At 50.0% G+C, this 13,457-nt stretch overlaps 1 protein-coding gene across 4 annotated transcripts in view; it reads left to right on the plus strand.

The window, feature by feature from the left end:
* Positions 1–13,457, plus strand: part of RAB11FIP5 (RAB11 family interacting protein 5) — a 53,487-nt gene that overhangs the window by 13,599 nt on the left and 26,431 nt on the right. For all 4 annotated transcript variants that reach the window (XM_063157772.1, XM_063157773.1, XM_063157774.1 and 1 more), the window contains exons 2-3: positions 3,964–4,403; positions 7,802–8,468. In XM_063157772.1, coding sequence (XP_063013842.1) covers positions 3,964–4,403; positions 7,802–8,468 — 1,107 coding nt within the window. The remainder of the gene's footprint in view (positions 1–3,963; positions 4,404–7,801; positions 8,469–13,457) is intronic.

The following is a 13,457-nucleotide window of genomic DNA, read 5'->3' on the forward strand; positions in this document are numbered from 1 at the left end:
CTCCCTGTTTTTTCCATGGGATGATGTAAGGCGCACAAACTCCTTTCAGGAGCTCTTTGTCTTTCCTGAGCAGTGACTCAGCCCCCCAGGCTGTCCCTGCCCAGCTGCTGCAGCCCTTCCCTCCTGAGCTGCTTCCAGCTCTTCCTTTAAATGGAAAATGCACTGGGGATGTTCCAGACAGCCTTTTCCCCTCCAATCCCTTGGGAAGTGTTCTCCTGATGCACCTGCTGCTGCTCCCATCCCATCCCATCCCATTATCCCATCCCATCCCATTATCCCAATCCCAGTTCCATCCCATCCCATCCCATTATCCCATCCCATTATCCCATTATCCCATCCCATCCCATTATCCCATCCCAGGGGCTCAGCCTCTTCTGGGCTGCCTTGCTCTAAGGGGTCAATGCTGCCTTTTTCCATGGATTTTATTTTTTTTTTTCCTGCCTAGATATATTTAAGCTGGCAACCTGAGCCCTGAAAGTTTTGCAGTGGATGGGGTGGGATAAGTCAGTGGTGGGAATGGGAGTGGATTCACTGGGATTGAATTCTGTGTCTGTACCCAGCAAAGTCCCAGGCTCTGTCCCTTCTGTCCTTGTGTGCTGAGGGACCTGGGTGCTGCCAGCTGTGCCCCTGGGATATTTACCAGGGAATGAGGGCATTTTGTGCCCCCTTCGTGGCATCCCAGACTTGTTTGGGTTGGAAGGGACCTTAAAAAGCATCCAGTCCCATGGGCAGGGACACCTCCCCCTGTCCCAGTTCCTCCAAGCCCTGTCCAGCCTGGCCTGGGGCACTTCCAGGCTGAGCTGTGCCATTCCCAGGCTTCCCAGCTCCTCCCTTCATCCAGCCTGTGATAACTGCCCTGGCAGAAATTCAGCAACTCCTGGAGTTGTTTTTTCCTGAAAAAACAACTCCAGTTTTTTCCTCACCCTGGTGATTCCAGCATGGTCACACCTGCCCCCATCCCATCCCATCCCATCCCATCCCATCCCATCCCATCCCATCCCATCCCATCCCATCCCATCCCATCCCATCCCATCCCATCCCATCCCATCCCATCCCACTCCATCCCATTTTCCTTCCCTATTTTTATCCTTCTCAGTGACTTCACCCTCCAGGTGGATCCAAGACACCCCTGGGATTTTTATTTTCTGGGAAATTGTTAATGCATGTCAGAAGTGTCTTCACCTGCCATTGCTCCCAGAAGCACAACATTGGAGAAACAGGATCTGTCCTGAGCTGCAGCTTTCCTTGGGCCTTGTTAAGGGGAATTTTAATCAGAAATTCATTTAATACTTGGATCTGGGTGGGATCAGGGCTGTGGCTGTGCTGGGTTCCTGCTCATCCTGCTGCACCCCTGGGAGTGGTGCTGGACTGGCAGAGATGGGGCATCCCATGGGGATGAAGTGATGTTTGGGGAGGAACAGATTTTTGGGAAGGAACAGTTCCCTGGAGGCCTGTGTTTGGTGCTGCCCCATTGGAATGTGGGAGTGGAGAGCCAGGGGGTGGCTCTGGGTGTGTCTCTGCTTTGGTGTCCCCTGTCCCACCGTTCCTCCCCTCTGGAAGGAGTCCACACCCCTCTGCCATCCCATTCTAGGGCTGCTCCATGCCCTGCCAGCTCCCAGCCATTCCTGAGGACCACCAGCACCTAAAGGGAGGCTGGGGGTGGTTTTGCCTTGTGCAGGGAATGGTTTGGAGCCTTTTCCAGTGTTCCCCATTTCCACAGGCAGCTTTAGAGCAAAGTCTGTGTCAGGGGTTTTGTGACGGTGTTCACAGGGTCTTAGGATGAGGGAAGAGATGAGGATCTGTCTCCATGTTTCAGGAGGCTGATTTATTATTTTATGATATATATTACTTAAAACTATGCTAAAAGAATAGAAGAAAAGATTTCATCAGAAGGCTGGCTAAGAATAGAATAGGAAAGAATGATAACAAAGGTTTGTGATTGGCCATTAATTAGAAACAACCACATGAGACCAATCACAGATGCACCTGTTGCATTCCACAGCAGCAGATAACCATTGTTTGATTATCTGATAAACATTTTGTCCTTGAGGCCTCTCAGCTTCTCGGGAGGCAAAATCTTAAGGAAAGAATTTTTCATAAAAGATGTTTGTGTCAGGGGTTTTGTGTGGGGTGGGACAGTGGGAAGCATTCCCAGGAATCCTCAGGAATCAGTGGGAGCTTTGTGCTGGGCATGGCCAATAGCTCCTTCTGGAGCCTGCTGTGGGAATGTGGGAATTGCCCCCAGATTAGCAGCCTGGGAAGGGTGGGCTTGTGTTGGGTGGGGCTGGAGCTGCTCAGCAGCTGCTGCTGCCCCAGAGAACTCCTGGGATGCATCACCCTTTAAAGCATTGGTCCAAGGACACTTCCAGGCAGCTCTGAGCATCTTTGCTGCTGTGAGACACAGCAGGTCTGGCAGGAAGCTGATTTAATGGATGCTCTTGAGCTCCTTTGCCACTCTGGGTCAGTCTCTGCTGAGAGGATCCCTGAGTCACCGGCTCTGGGACATTCCAATCACGAGCACAAAACGCTGGTGGCTTTGTCTCCTTCCAAACACAGCTCCCAGCTTTGCCTGCAGAGTCACAGAGCTGCCTGGAGGGCTCAGTGAGCTGCTGGTTCCCAGGCTGTTCAGTGGAAGGGCAGGGTTTGGGGTGAGGGCAGGGATGGACATGGGGCTGCAGGTGCACCATGGAGGGCTCAGGTCCTGTGTGCCACCTCCCAAATGTACCAGGGAGGGCTCAGGTCCTGTGTGCCATGTGCCAGGTGCAGCAGGGAGGGCTCAGGTCCTGTGTGCCACCTCCCAGGTGCACCATGGAGGGCTCAGATCCCATTTGTCACCTCCCAGGTGCACCATGGAGGGGTCAGGTCATTTGTGCCACCTCCCTAATGTACCAGGGAGGGCTCAGGTCCTGTGTGCCACCTCCCAAATGTACCAGGGAGGGCTCAGGTCCTGTGTGCCACCTCCCTAATGTACCAGGGAGGGCTCAGGTCCTGTGTGCCACCTCCCAAATGTACCAGGGAGGGCTCAGGTCCTGTGTGCCATGTGCCAGGTGCACCATGGAGGGCTCAGGTCCTGTGTGCCACCTCCCAGGTGCACCGTGGAGGGCTCAGATCCCATTTGTCACCTCCCAGGTGCACCATGGAGGGGTCAGGTCATTTGTGCCACCTCCCAGGTGCACCAGGGAGGGCTCAGGTCCTGTGTGCCACCTCCCAAATGTACCAGGGAGGGCTCAGGTCCTGTGTGCCACCTCTGTGTGGGGTGTTTGTGTCTCTGACTTGGGGTTTAGGTGCTGTCTGGGACACTTGGGTTAGAATTCCAGCATCACTGAGGTTGGGAACGCCCTCCTGGATCATTGAGTCCAATGCCCAAAGCACTGAGTGCCATATCCAGGCATTCCTTGGACACCTCCAGGGATGGGGACTCCAAACCTCCTGCGTATTTCCAACATTTTCCAAACTTTTCCCTGGAGAAACTCGTGCTGGATGTCCCTGGTGTGTGATGGTGTTTGCAGGGGTCTTAAGATGAGGGAAGAGATGAGAATGTTGACTCCATGTTTCAGAAGGCTTGATTTATTATTTTATGATATATATTACATTAAAACTATACTAAAAGAATAGAAAGGATTTCATCAGAAGGCTGGCTAAGAATAGAATGGGAAAGAATGATAACAAAGGTTTGTGGCTCGGACAGAGAGTCCAAGCCAGCTGGGCTGTGATTGGTCATTAATTAGAAACAGCCACATGAGACCAATCAAAGATTTACCTGTTGCATTCCACAGCAGCAGATAACCATTGTTTACATTTTGTTCCTGAGGCCTCTCAGATTCTCAGGAGAAAAAATCCTAAGGAAAGGATTTTTCAGAAAGTATCATGGCTACACTGGTGCTTTCTCTCCTCAAAGTTCTGCTGGCTTGTGGCTCTGAGAGGTGACAGAGGCCCTTCCCTTGTGTGTCCCTGTGGCTGCAGGTGGTACAAGCTGCACTCCAAGGCTGGGAAGAAGGAGAAGGAGCGTGGTGAGATCCTGGTGAGCCTGCAGTTCACCAGGCACAGCCTGACCGCCAGCATGTTCGACCTGTCCATGAAGGACAAGGCGCGCTCGCCCTTCGGCAAACTCAAGGACAAGGTGACGGGCAAGAAGAAATACGACCTGGAGTCGGCCTCTGCCATCATCCCCAGCAGCATGGGAGCCCTGGACATGGAGGATGACCTGGAGCTGGGGGGCAAGAAGTCCAAGCTGAAGGGTTTCTTCCTGAAGAACAAGCTGCGGCGGTCGTCGCTGACGCAGTCCAGCACGTCCCTGGGCTCGGACAGCACCATCTCCTCTGCCAGCCTGAGCCTGGCAGCGCCCATGCCCGAGGTGCCCAGGTCCCCCAGCAGGCAGGGCAGCCTGTCCAGCGAGCGCTCTGGTAAGAGGATCAGGGATAATCCCCCCTGCTCCCCTTCCTTTCCCTGCAAGGGGCTGCTGAGAGTTCCTTGCAGCTCTGTTAACTGATTGCTGACCCAGCACAGAGCCAGGGAGTGGGGAATTGGTGATTCCAGTTCCAGGAATGTGGAATGTGGAACCAGCAATGTGGAATTGGTCAGGTTGGGAAAGCCCTCCAGGATCATGGAGTCCAACTGTTCTGTCAGCACTGCCAAGGCCACCACTCACTGTGTCCCCAAGTGCCACAGCCACAGGGCTGTGAAATCCCTGCAGGGATGGGGACTGCATCCCTGCCCTTTCCATGAGGAATGTCCCCAATGCCTACCCTGAGGCTCCCCTGAGGCCGTTCCCTCTGCTCCTGTCCCTGTTCCCTGGAGCAGAGCCCGACCCCCCCGGCTGTGCCCTCCTGGCAGGAGCTGTGCAGAGCCACAAGGGCCCCCTGAGCCTCCTTTGCTCCAGGATGTCACTAAGAGGTGACAAACCCCCCAAGACCTGTGTGCTGGCGCTGAGGTGTTTGCCAGAATGGGAGGAACGTCACAGATTTTGCTTTTCCATCCTGCACCACGAGCTCCCAGGATTTGGGGGTTCCTCAGGGCCGTTCCTTTCAGCCCCTCGGGGCAGTCCCTGCCAGGAGGGCCCGGCTGGGCTGGGCTGAGATGAGCTAGGCTGGGCCGGGCTGGGCTGAAATGAGCTGGGCTGGGCTGGGCTGAACCTGGCTGGGCCTGGCTGGGCTGGGCTGGGCCTGGCTGCTGGCCCTGCCCTGGGTCACTGCTCTCTCGCTCTCTAATGAGCCGCCTCTGCTCGCAGGCAAAGCCCAAGCAGGGTCGGCTCCGGTGATTAAAACAATCTGAGCTCTTGGCACTCCCAGGGCAGTCATTTACAAACAAAAAAGGCCCTTGTAGGGAATTAATTCTCCCTTGGAAACAAATACATCATTCAATGGCTCAGTTGGCTGAGACAGCACATTGCCAGGTCGGGTGGGAGTCCTCGGGGAGGCCCTGTGGCTTCTGCTGGTGACATTCCTGTGCTGGTTCCACATCCTCCTTGGGCTGAGCCTTCCAGCTACTGGGAGCTTCCCTTCCCATGGCAGGGACTGGAACTGGGTGGTCTTTAAGGTCACTTCCAGCCCAAACCATTCCACAATTCTGTGAAGGAAGCAGCATCTCCAGCTGGGAGGGGCAGGCAGCTGTCAGTTGTTTTCCTTGGTTCTCCATGCAAAAATTGGCAGTAGCCATGAGATCATAGAATCACAGATTTGTTAAGGTTAGAAAAGATGTTTAAGATGATCAAGTCCAACCTTCAAGGCAGTGGGAGGGAGAGGCAGGCACTGCACCCTCCTGGCTCATCACACCAAGCAGTGGCCTGGAGCCCATGGCCCCATCATCTCTTGTTCACTACAAACTCATACATCAAATGGAAGCTTAAAAACCCTTTAAGGAGCTTCTGAGGAGTTCCTTGCATTTATTACCAAGCTCAGATCCTGTCAGACAATGGGTTTGTCATCTTGCAGAGACTCCTCTGGGGTCCTCCCTTGCAGTTTTGTGTCCCCAGTGTGGCCACACACCAGTGAGCTGTGTTTGCATTTCCAAGGGTTCAATCACAATCCTGTGGCAGGGAGAAGGTTGGGGTGGTTCCCAGCTCTCTTTGGCATGTCCAGGTAGAAGACAAGGATCATCTTGTGAAAAGTGCACATTATGTGGTTCTCCACAGATATTTACAGTATGTATTTTGATGTATTGATCAGTAGTGCTGTATTAACATTTTAATAATATAATAAACGTAGTCTTGTAATTTCAGGGTAACTTTTGTAGTTAAAATAAGAACTATGTCAGTGGGATTTTTTTAAGAAAGGAATGAGGCACTCACACCAGATAGCAGCCCCAGGAAACCTGAATCTTTCAGAGAAAAAGAATTTATTGCTCCATTATCAGAAGAAACGAACTTCTTCTTGCCTTGAAGGCGCTGTTAGGATTAGAAGGAAGAAGTTGAGGATGACCAGACAGAATCCTGTGTGTGAATGGAATTTATGCATCATGTATGAGGTGTATGAATTTACAACAGGCTGTTGTTTTTAAGGGTTAATCCTCTGTTAACGTGGGTCCTTTCTTGGGCTCCTGCTGCCCAGAGAAAGGTACCCGGACATCCGTAACTCTTTGTCTTTATTGTCTCATATTGTCCTAATTCAATTTGTCCAAATTATTATTACTCTAATTGTAATAATATTACTATTATTATTACTATTTTATTGATATTTTTATTATTATTACTATTATTTGTATTACTATTTTAAATAATTTTATAATTATTTGTATATATTTGTATATATTTCTATATAATTATATCTATTATATAATTATACATATTATACATACATAATATTTGTATATAATTATTTTAGTTTTATAATTATTTTTAATAATTATTTGTATCACTATTTTTAGTTTTTATAATTTTTAGTAAATTTTTTATTATATCAATATTTGTATTACTATTTTAAATGATTTTTAGAATTATTTGTATATAATTATTTATTTTATTATTATTGTTTAAAAATTATTGGTATTACTATTTTATAATTTTTAGTAATTTTTAAAATTATTATTACCATTTTAAATAATTTTATAATTTTCATATCATTAAATATAATATATAAGTATATATTATATATACATAAATATTTTTATATAATTATTTTATTTTTATAATTATTTTTATAATTATTTGTATTACTATTTAAATTTTTTAATATTTTAGTAATTTTTAAATTATTATTGTTATTATTTGTATTACTATTTTTATAATTTTAATAATTATTTGCATATAATGATATAATATATATTATATATAATTGTATCTATATAATTATTTGTAAATAATTATTTTAATTTTATAATTATTTTTAATAATTATTTGTAGCACTATTTTAGTTTTTATAATTTTTAGTAATTTTTTATTATTAATATTTGTACTACTATTTTTATAATTTTAATAATTATTTGTATATAATGATATAGAATATAGATTATATATTATTCTATATATTATATATAATATATAATATATATATATATTATATTATATATAATATATATAATATATTATATATATTATATATATTATATATAGTTATTTGTATATAATTTTATTTTTATAATTATTTCTAATAATTATTGGTGTTGCTATTTTTATTTTTAAATAATCTTTAGTAAATTATTATTATTAGTAGTAGTAGTAGTATTAGTATTATTAGTATTAGTATTTGTATTTGTATTTGTATTACTATTTTTATAACCATTTTCTTACTACTAAACTTTTAACATTTTCAAACCGAGCGATTGGCGTTTTTCACACTCCGTTGTGTTGTGTGTTTGCTCCCCGCAGTGAAGGAGCCGCCGGCCTCGCCCAAGCTGAGCCACAAGCGAGCGTTCAGCGATGATGTGTCCCAGTGCGGCCCCGCAGAGGTCCCGCAGAGCCCCCAGGCCCGGAGGGACCCCGGCCCCCGCTCGTCCCTCTGCATCAACGGCAGCCACGTGTACGGGGAGGAGGCGGCAGTGCCCAGGAACCCGCCCGCCTCCGCGCCCCTGCCCGTGCCCCGCAGGCAGGACGAGCCCCTGGGCTTCACCCCCCTGCACGCCGAGCCCCACTGGGGGCTGGGCAGCCTGGAGAGGGCCCAGCAGAGGGACGAGCCCCGCTTCATCCCGTCCCCTCCCAGCCTGGCTCTGCAGGAAGAGCTCAAGGTGTCCACCAAGGCCGTGACCCTCAGCAACCACCTGGGCAGGGCCAGGATGGAGGAGAGCGCCCGCCTGGAGGGCAAACCCAGCCAGGGTGCGGCTGCTCCGGGCTTCCCCACCGAGCCGGCCAAGGACAGAGCAACCGAGGACACCAGGAAGGAGGACAAGAAAGCCAAGGGAGGCTTCTTCCACCACGGGGGCAAAGGCCAGGGGGACAGAGGGACCCCCGTCCACACCTCGGCCGCGGGGGATGAGAGGAGTAAGAGCAGCGGCTGGTTTGGCTCCAAGGAGCCCAAAGAGTCCCCTCAGAAACCCAGGTCAGTGCTAGGGGGTGTGGAGGTCCAGGCTGGTGATTCCTGCCCCAAATTCCTGTCTCCAGCAGCTCCTGGGTGCTCCTGAGAGCGCTCAGGCAAGGGCAGAGCAGGGAAATGCTTCCTTGCTCTTAAATGTCTCAAAGGGAAGAGGATTTTCCTGGATCCTTTCCTGGTTTCTGCCAGAAACCACCTCTGCTGGATGTGGGATGTGTTTTACTCTCAAGGAAGGGAGGGATCCCCTCCATGGAGAGGGGAGGCTCAGTGTGGTCACACCAAGTGGTTCTGTGGCCTCAAAATACAGATTCATTATCCTTTAATGAACTAAAAAAGCTTCCCTGGCAGTCAGGCTAGGATGTGGGGTAGTGGGATTTGTAATCACATTCCTGTTATGAACCCCACACCCCCTATAGGCTCTGGCCAGGGTGCAGCACTTTGGGTACATGAGGTATCATTAATATTCCCAATGTAACTAATCCCAACCCTGCTCCTTCCTCTTCCCATCCCACCCAGCCTTCCCTTCTCCCAGTTTTGAATCTCTGACTGTTTTCTTGCTTTGTGTGGTGATTCATCCCTCCCAGTCCTCAGGGTTTGTGGTGTTTGTGCTGTTCCTGTGAGGAATTCATCACCCGTGTCCCCCCTGGAGCTGAGCTGGCAGTCCAGAGGTCGAGGGTGGTGTCAGTAAAGGGCAGGAAATGGGGTTAAAATCAGCCAGAGAAAACAAGCAGCACTCAGAGCAGAGCTGCTTCAGTCTGCAGGCTTGTTTATTGGAGGGATTTTCTAATCTGGGCTGACTTTAACCTCATTTATTAAGCAGAAGGATTTTGGTTCAGCCTGAGCCTCATTTAATGAAGAGGGCACTCCTGGTTTATTCCACATAACCTGGCTCCCACAAGGTTAAACTTGTGAGGGGATGAGCACATCCCTCAGCCTGGCTCCAGCCCTAAAATTCCTCCTTTCCCATGCTCGTGGTGGCCTTGAGGCTGCACAGGCAGAGATGGGACCCTGGGACAGGCAGGAGCTGCTCCCTGAGGCAGGAATATCAGCAATATCCCATCCCACTGGAGCTCAGAACCACAAAGTCCAGCAGTGGGAAGGATGTGAGACAGGTGTGAGGTCTGAGGGCTGCTGTGCTGCACCTCTGGCATTCCCTGTGCCTGGCAGTGCCCAAGGATGGGGCTTGGAGCACCCTGGGCTGGTGGAAGGTCCCTGTCCATGGCAGGGCTGGAATGGGGTGGGCTGTAAGGTCCCTTCCAACCCTCACCATGCTGTGATTCTGGGATTTCCTGGAGACTCAAAGCCCTGGAGTGGTTTGGGGTCACATCCCAGGGCAGGGTTTGTGCATGAGCCTAAAGGACTCCGGTCTCTGCACCCTGTCCTTGAGGGCATTCCCACTCAAGATTGTTCTTTTGATTTTTCTTTCTAATTTTGGGATAAGAAACCTGCTGATTAAGGCCTAGAGTAAAAAATCAAGGTTTAAAAATCCTGCTGTATCCAGGCAGTGCCTCCACAAGTGCCTGAGGCAGCCAGGGAAGCATCAGTGGGATGGGATGGGATGGGATGGGATGGGATGGGATGGGATGGGATGGGATGGGATGGGATGGGATGGGATGGGATGGGATGGGATGGGATGGGATGGGATGGGACGGGACGGGACGGGATGGGATGGATGGGACGGAGCTGCCCTCGGCATCTCTCTCTGGGGCCTTTTCCTTGGGAAATGGGTGAGAAGCCAGCAGGTTTTCCCCTTTTCCTTGGGAAATGGGTGAGAAGCCAGCAGGTTTCCCCCTTTTCCTTGGGAAATGGGTGAGAAGCCAGCAGGTTTTCCCCTTTTCCTTGGGAAATGGGTGAGAAGCCAGCAGGTTTTCCCCTCTTGGCAGTCTGGGAAGGAGGCAGGCAGGGCCACGATGCTCTGATTTCAAGGCAGGGATGTCAGGTCCAGCTCCTTGTCCATCCAGCCCAGTGAATAATCACCAGGAGTGCCCCTAAACACTGCAGCTTCCTGACAGCTCCCTGCACTCATCCCCAGCCTTGCTCCTTTCCCACAGAGTTCCACTCCATGGCTTTGTTTAAATCCCCTTCAGTGCTCACAGTTTAAGCTCAGGCTCAGCCAAAGCTGAGCTTTGCTCAGAGCTGCCTTGCCAAGGACTTTGTCCCTGAGGAGAGGCTTGGGTGAGCTGTGGCAGCAGCTCCTCTGGCTGGGTTTTCTCTCCCAAAACCAGGAATGGATCCCAAGCAGCACAAGCTGCAGGGAAGGAATTCACAGAACCCCTTTGGGGTGTTTAGGAACATCTGAGTGGGCTTTAGGTGCAGTTTGCAATTGAGAATGGAAAATAATGAGCTTGAACTGGAGTGGGGGGGATTGAGAGGAGGAGCTGGGAGGAATGGCTCCTGGAGGATGGGGAAATGCTGGGGATGCCTGGCTGGGAAGGGATTCTCCCTCCCAGTGTCCAGGGATTGGGCTGAGCTGAGAACCAGGGATTGGGACAGCTGAGAACCTCTGGGGAGCATTGCAGGGATCATTTGGTGACTGAGGCTGATTTGCTGCAGAAGGGCCCTGTCCATCCTCACAGGGACAGGGTTGGTCTCTGCCCTGCTCTTCCCAGTGCTCCAGTTGTCCTGGCCATTCATTAGGACATCATTACTTGTTTTAATTACACACAGCTGACTTCTCTGATTTCATTTTGCTTCCTTACACTGAACGATCTCATGGCCCAGGCTGGTGGCTCAGGTCAAAGCTGTGGAAGAGCTTTTAGGTCTTGGTGACTTCCAAGTGCCAGAGGGCATTTCAGATGGGATCTTGGCATGGAATTCCTGGCTGGGAGGGTGGGCAGGGGCTGGGCTGGAATTCCCAGATTTGCTGTGGCTGCCCCTGGATCCCTGGCAGTGTCCAAGGCCAGGCTGGACACTGGGGCTGGAGCAGCCTGGGACAGTGGGAGGTGTCCCTGCCATGGCAAGGGTGGGATGGGGTGGGATTTGAGGTCCCTTCTAGCCCAAACCATTCCAGATTCTGTGATCTCTGGAGTTCTCTGATGTCCATCTGTGGCTGTTCAGTAGCAGTGTCACTCCTAGAGCTGGACTAACCCTTGCTCTGGAGAGAAGCAGCCTCTGAACTGAGCAGTTTTAAGTCTTGACTTATTTGCAGAAAGGATTTTATCCCTCCTTCTCTCCTGACTCTGGAAACTTCTGCCAGCAGCACCCTCTCACCTGTTTGGCCGCCTTGGATAGGCCAAGCGTAACCCAGGGCTGAAGGTGGTGAGAAAGCATCAAAATCAGTCATTTGCAAGCCCAGAAGCCTCAGCCTGTAATTAGTTAAAAGGTCTGTAATCAGAGGGATGGTTTGAGATTGCCTGCAGCAAAGCCCAGCCTGGCACAGCTCATCTTTACCCACTTGCTCTGCCAAACACACCCTTCCCAAAATAAGGAGCTGCTGCTTTGGGCTGGGTTTAACTGGAGCTTTATAAAGAGGGTTTTGTTGTGTGCTGGAGGGGGTTTGCTGAGCCCTCAGTGTGGGAGCTGGCTCTGCAAACCTGCCTGTGCTCTCCCTGGGGACAGAATTGGGCATTTCTGCCTTCAGCCCTTATTTACACCCCGTTTTCCCTGATCCTTCTCAGGGAAGCTCTGCTCATCATCCCTGGCTTTGCTAATCCCTGGAGCTCCAGGCTTTGATCCTGGAGGGGATGGAGCAGTAGGAAGATGCTGTTTGCTCTTTGGAGGCTGAATAAAAGCCTGGTTGGGGGTTGTTGCTTTGAATGTCAGTGGTTAAAGGCTGTGTGTAAGGAAGAAGCTCAGCAGGTTTATTTGAGGCAAAGCCTGGGGCTGAAACAATCCTTTACATGTTTCCAGGGTTTCCTCCAATGTTATCAGAGCTCTGCAGCTCCTGCTTCCTGGGGAGAATCCTGATGATAAAATGGGGCTGCATCTTAGGCCTGGCAGCAGGAGAAAGAGGAAATTGTGGCCTGTCCTATAAAAACAGGGGCATTTTCAGAATCAAGCCCCTTCCCAGAGCCCATACCCTTGGATCAGCAGTGAGGCCAAACATTGACTCAGTTCCTCCCTGTTCCTCATGTCCTAAAAATTGCCTTTCCTAAGGGCTGGGAATGGGAGCAGGGCTTGGGATGGCTGGAGCAGAGTCCTTGGCCGGGCTGGCAGTGCTGAGATGGAGCATGGAGCCTGTGACAGCCCCTCCAAAGCCAGCAGCACCCCCAGAGCAGAGCCTGGGAGGCTGCAGAGGTTGAGGAAGAGGGAATGAAGGCCATGATGTGAAAGCAGAGTGTTGTGGCTAACAGGGATGAATCCATGGGAGCCATCAGGTCACAGCTGTGGCACAGGAATTGTGCAGCTCTGCCCCTGCCTTGGAGCAGCCCCAGGGATGGAGTGGGGTCAGTGTGAGGATGGAAAATGGCTCTTGGTGCTGCTGAGCCTGCCCTTCCCAGGGATAGACAGGAGGCAGGATGGGGAGCTGGACCCAGAGCTGGCACCAGCTCAGCCCTGATGTGCTTTGGAACCATCCAGGAAAAGCACAGCCCCACTCCCACTCCTAAAAGTGGGAATTGGGGGTTGATGTTGGCATCTCTCTGGGTTCCTACTGCCCAGATTTCTCCTGTTTTTTTAAAATTCCTGTGGTTTTGAGGGCAAATGTCTGTAAAGGAAGATCTGTCCATTTGAATGGGGATGATGGACAGGTGAGGCCCAAGGGAAGAGCAAAGTGGTTATTGCACAGATAATTATTATAGATTATTTATGGATTATTATAGGTGATTTATTATAGAGAAACCAAATCCTTCCACCTCTGGATTTCCTATTTAAAACACATTCCCTGACTCCTTCCCTCTGGTGCTCCCGCCCTGTACAAAAATGTCCTGGGCTGTTGTTGCCATCTCTTCAGCACAATTCCTGCTCCTGCTGGTGGGAGGAGGATCCTGATCCCTGCCAGGTCTGGAGCTGCTGCAGGATGCTCCAGCCCCTCCATGCTGTGCTTTTCCACCCAGGGGA

This window comes from Melospiza melodia, chromosome 5, assembly GCF_035770615.1.
Source record: "Melospiza melodia melodia isolate bMelMel2 chromosome 5, bMelMel2.pri, whole genome shotgun sequence".
Lineage (NCBI taxonomy): Eukaryota > Metazoa > Chordata > Aves > Passeriformes > Passerellidae > Melospiza > Melospiza melodia.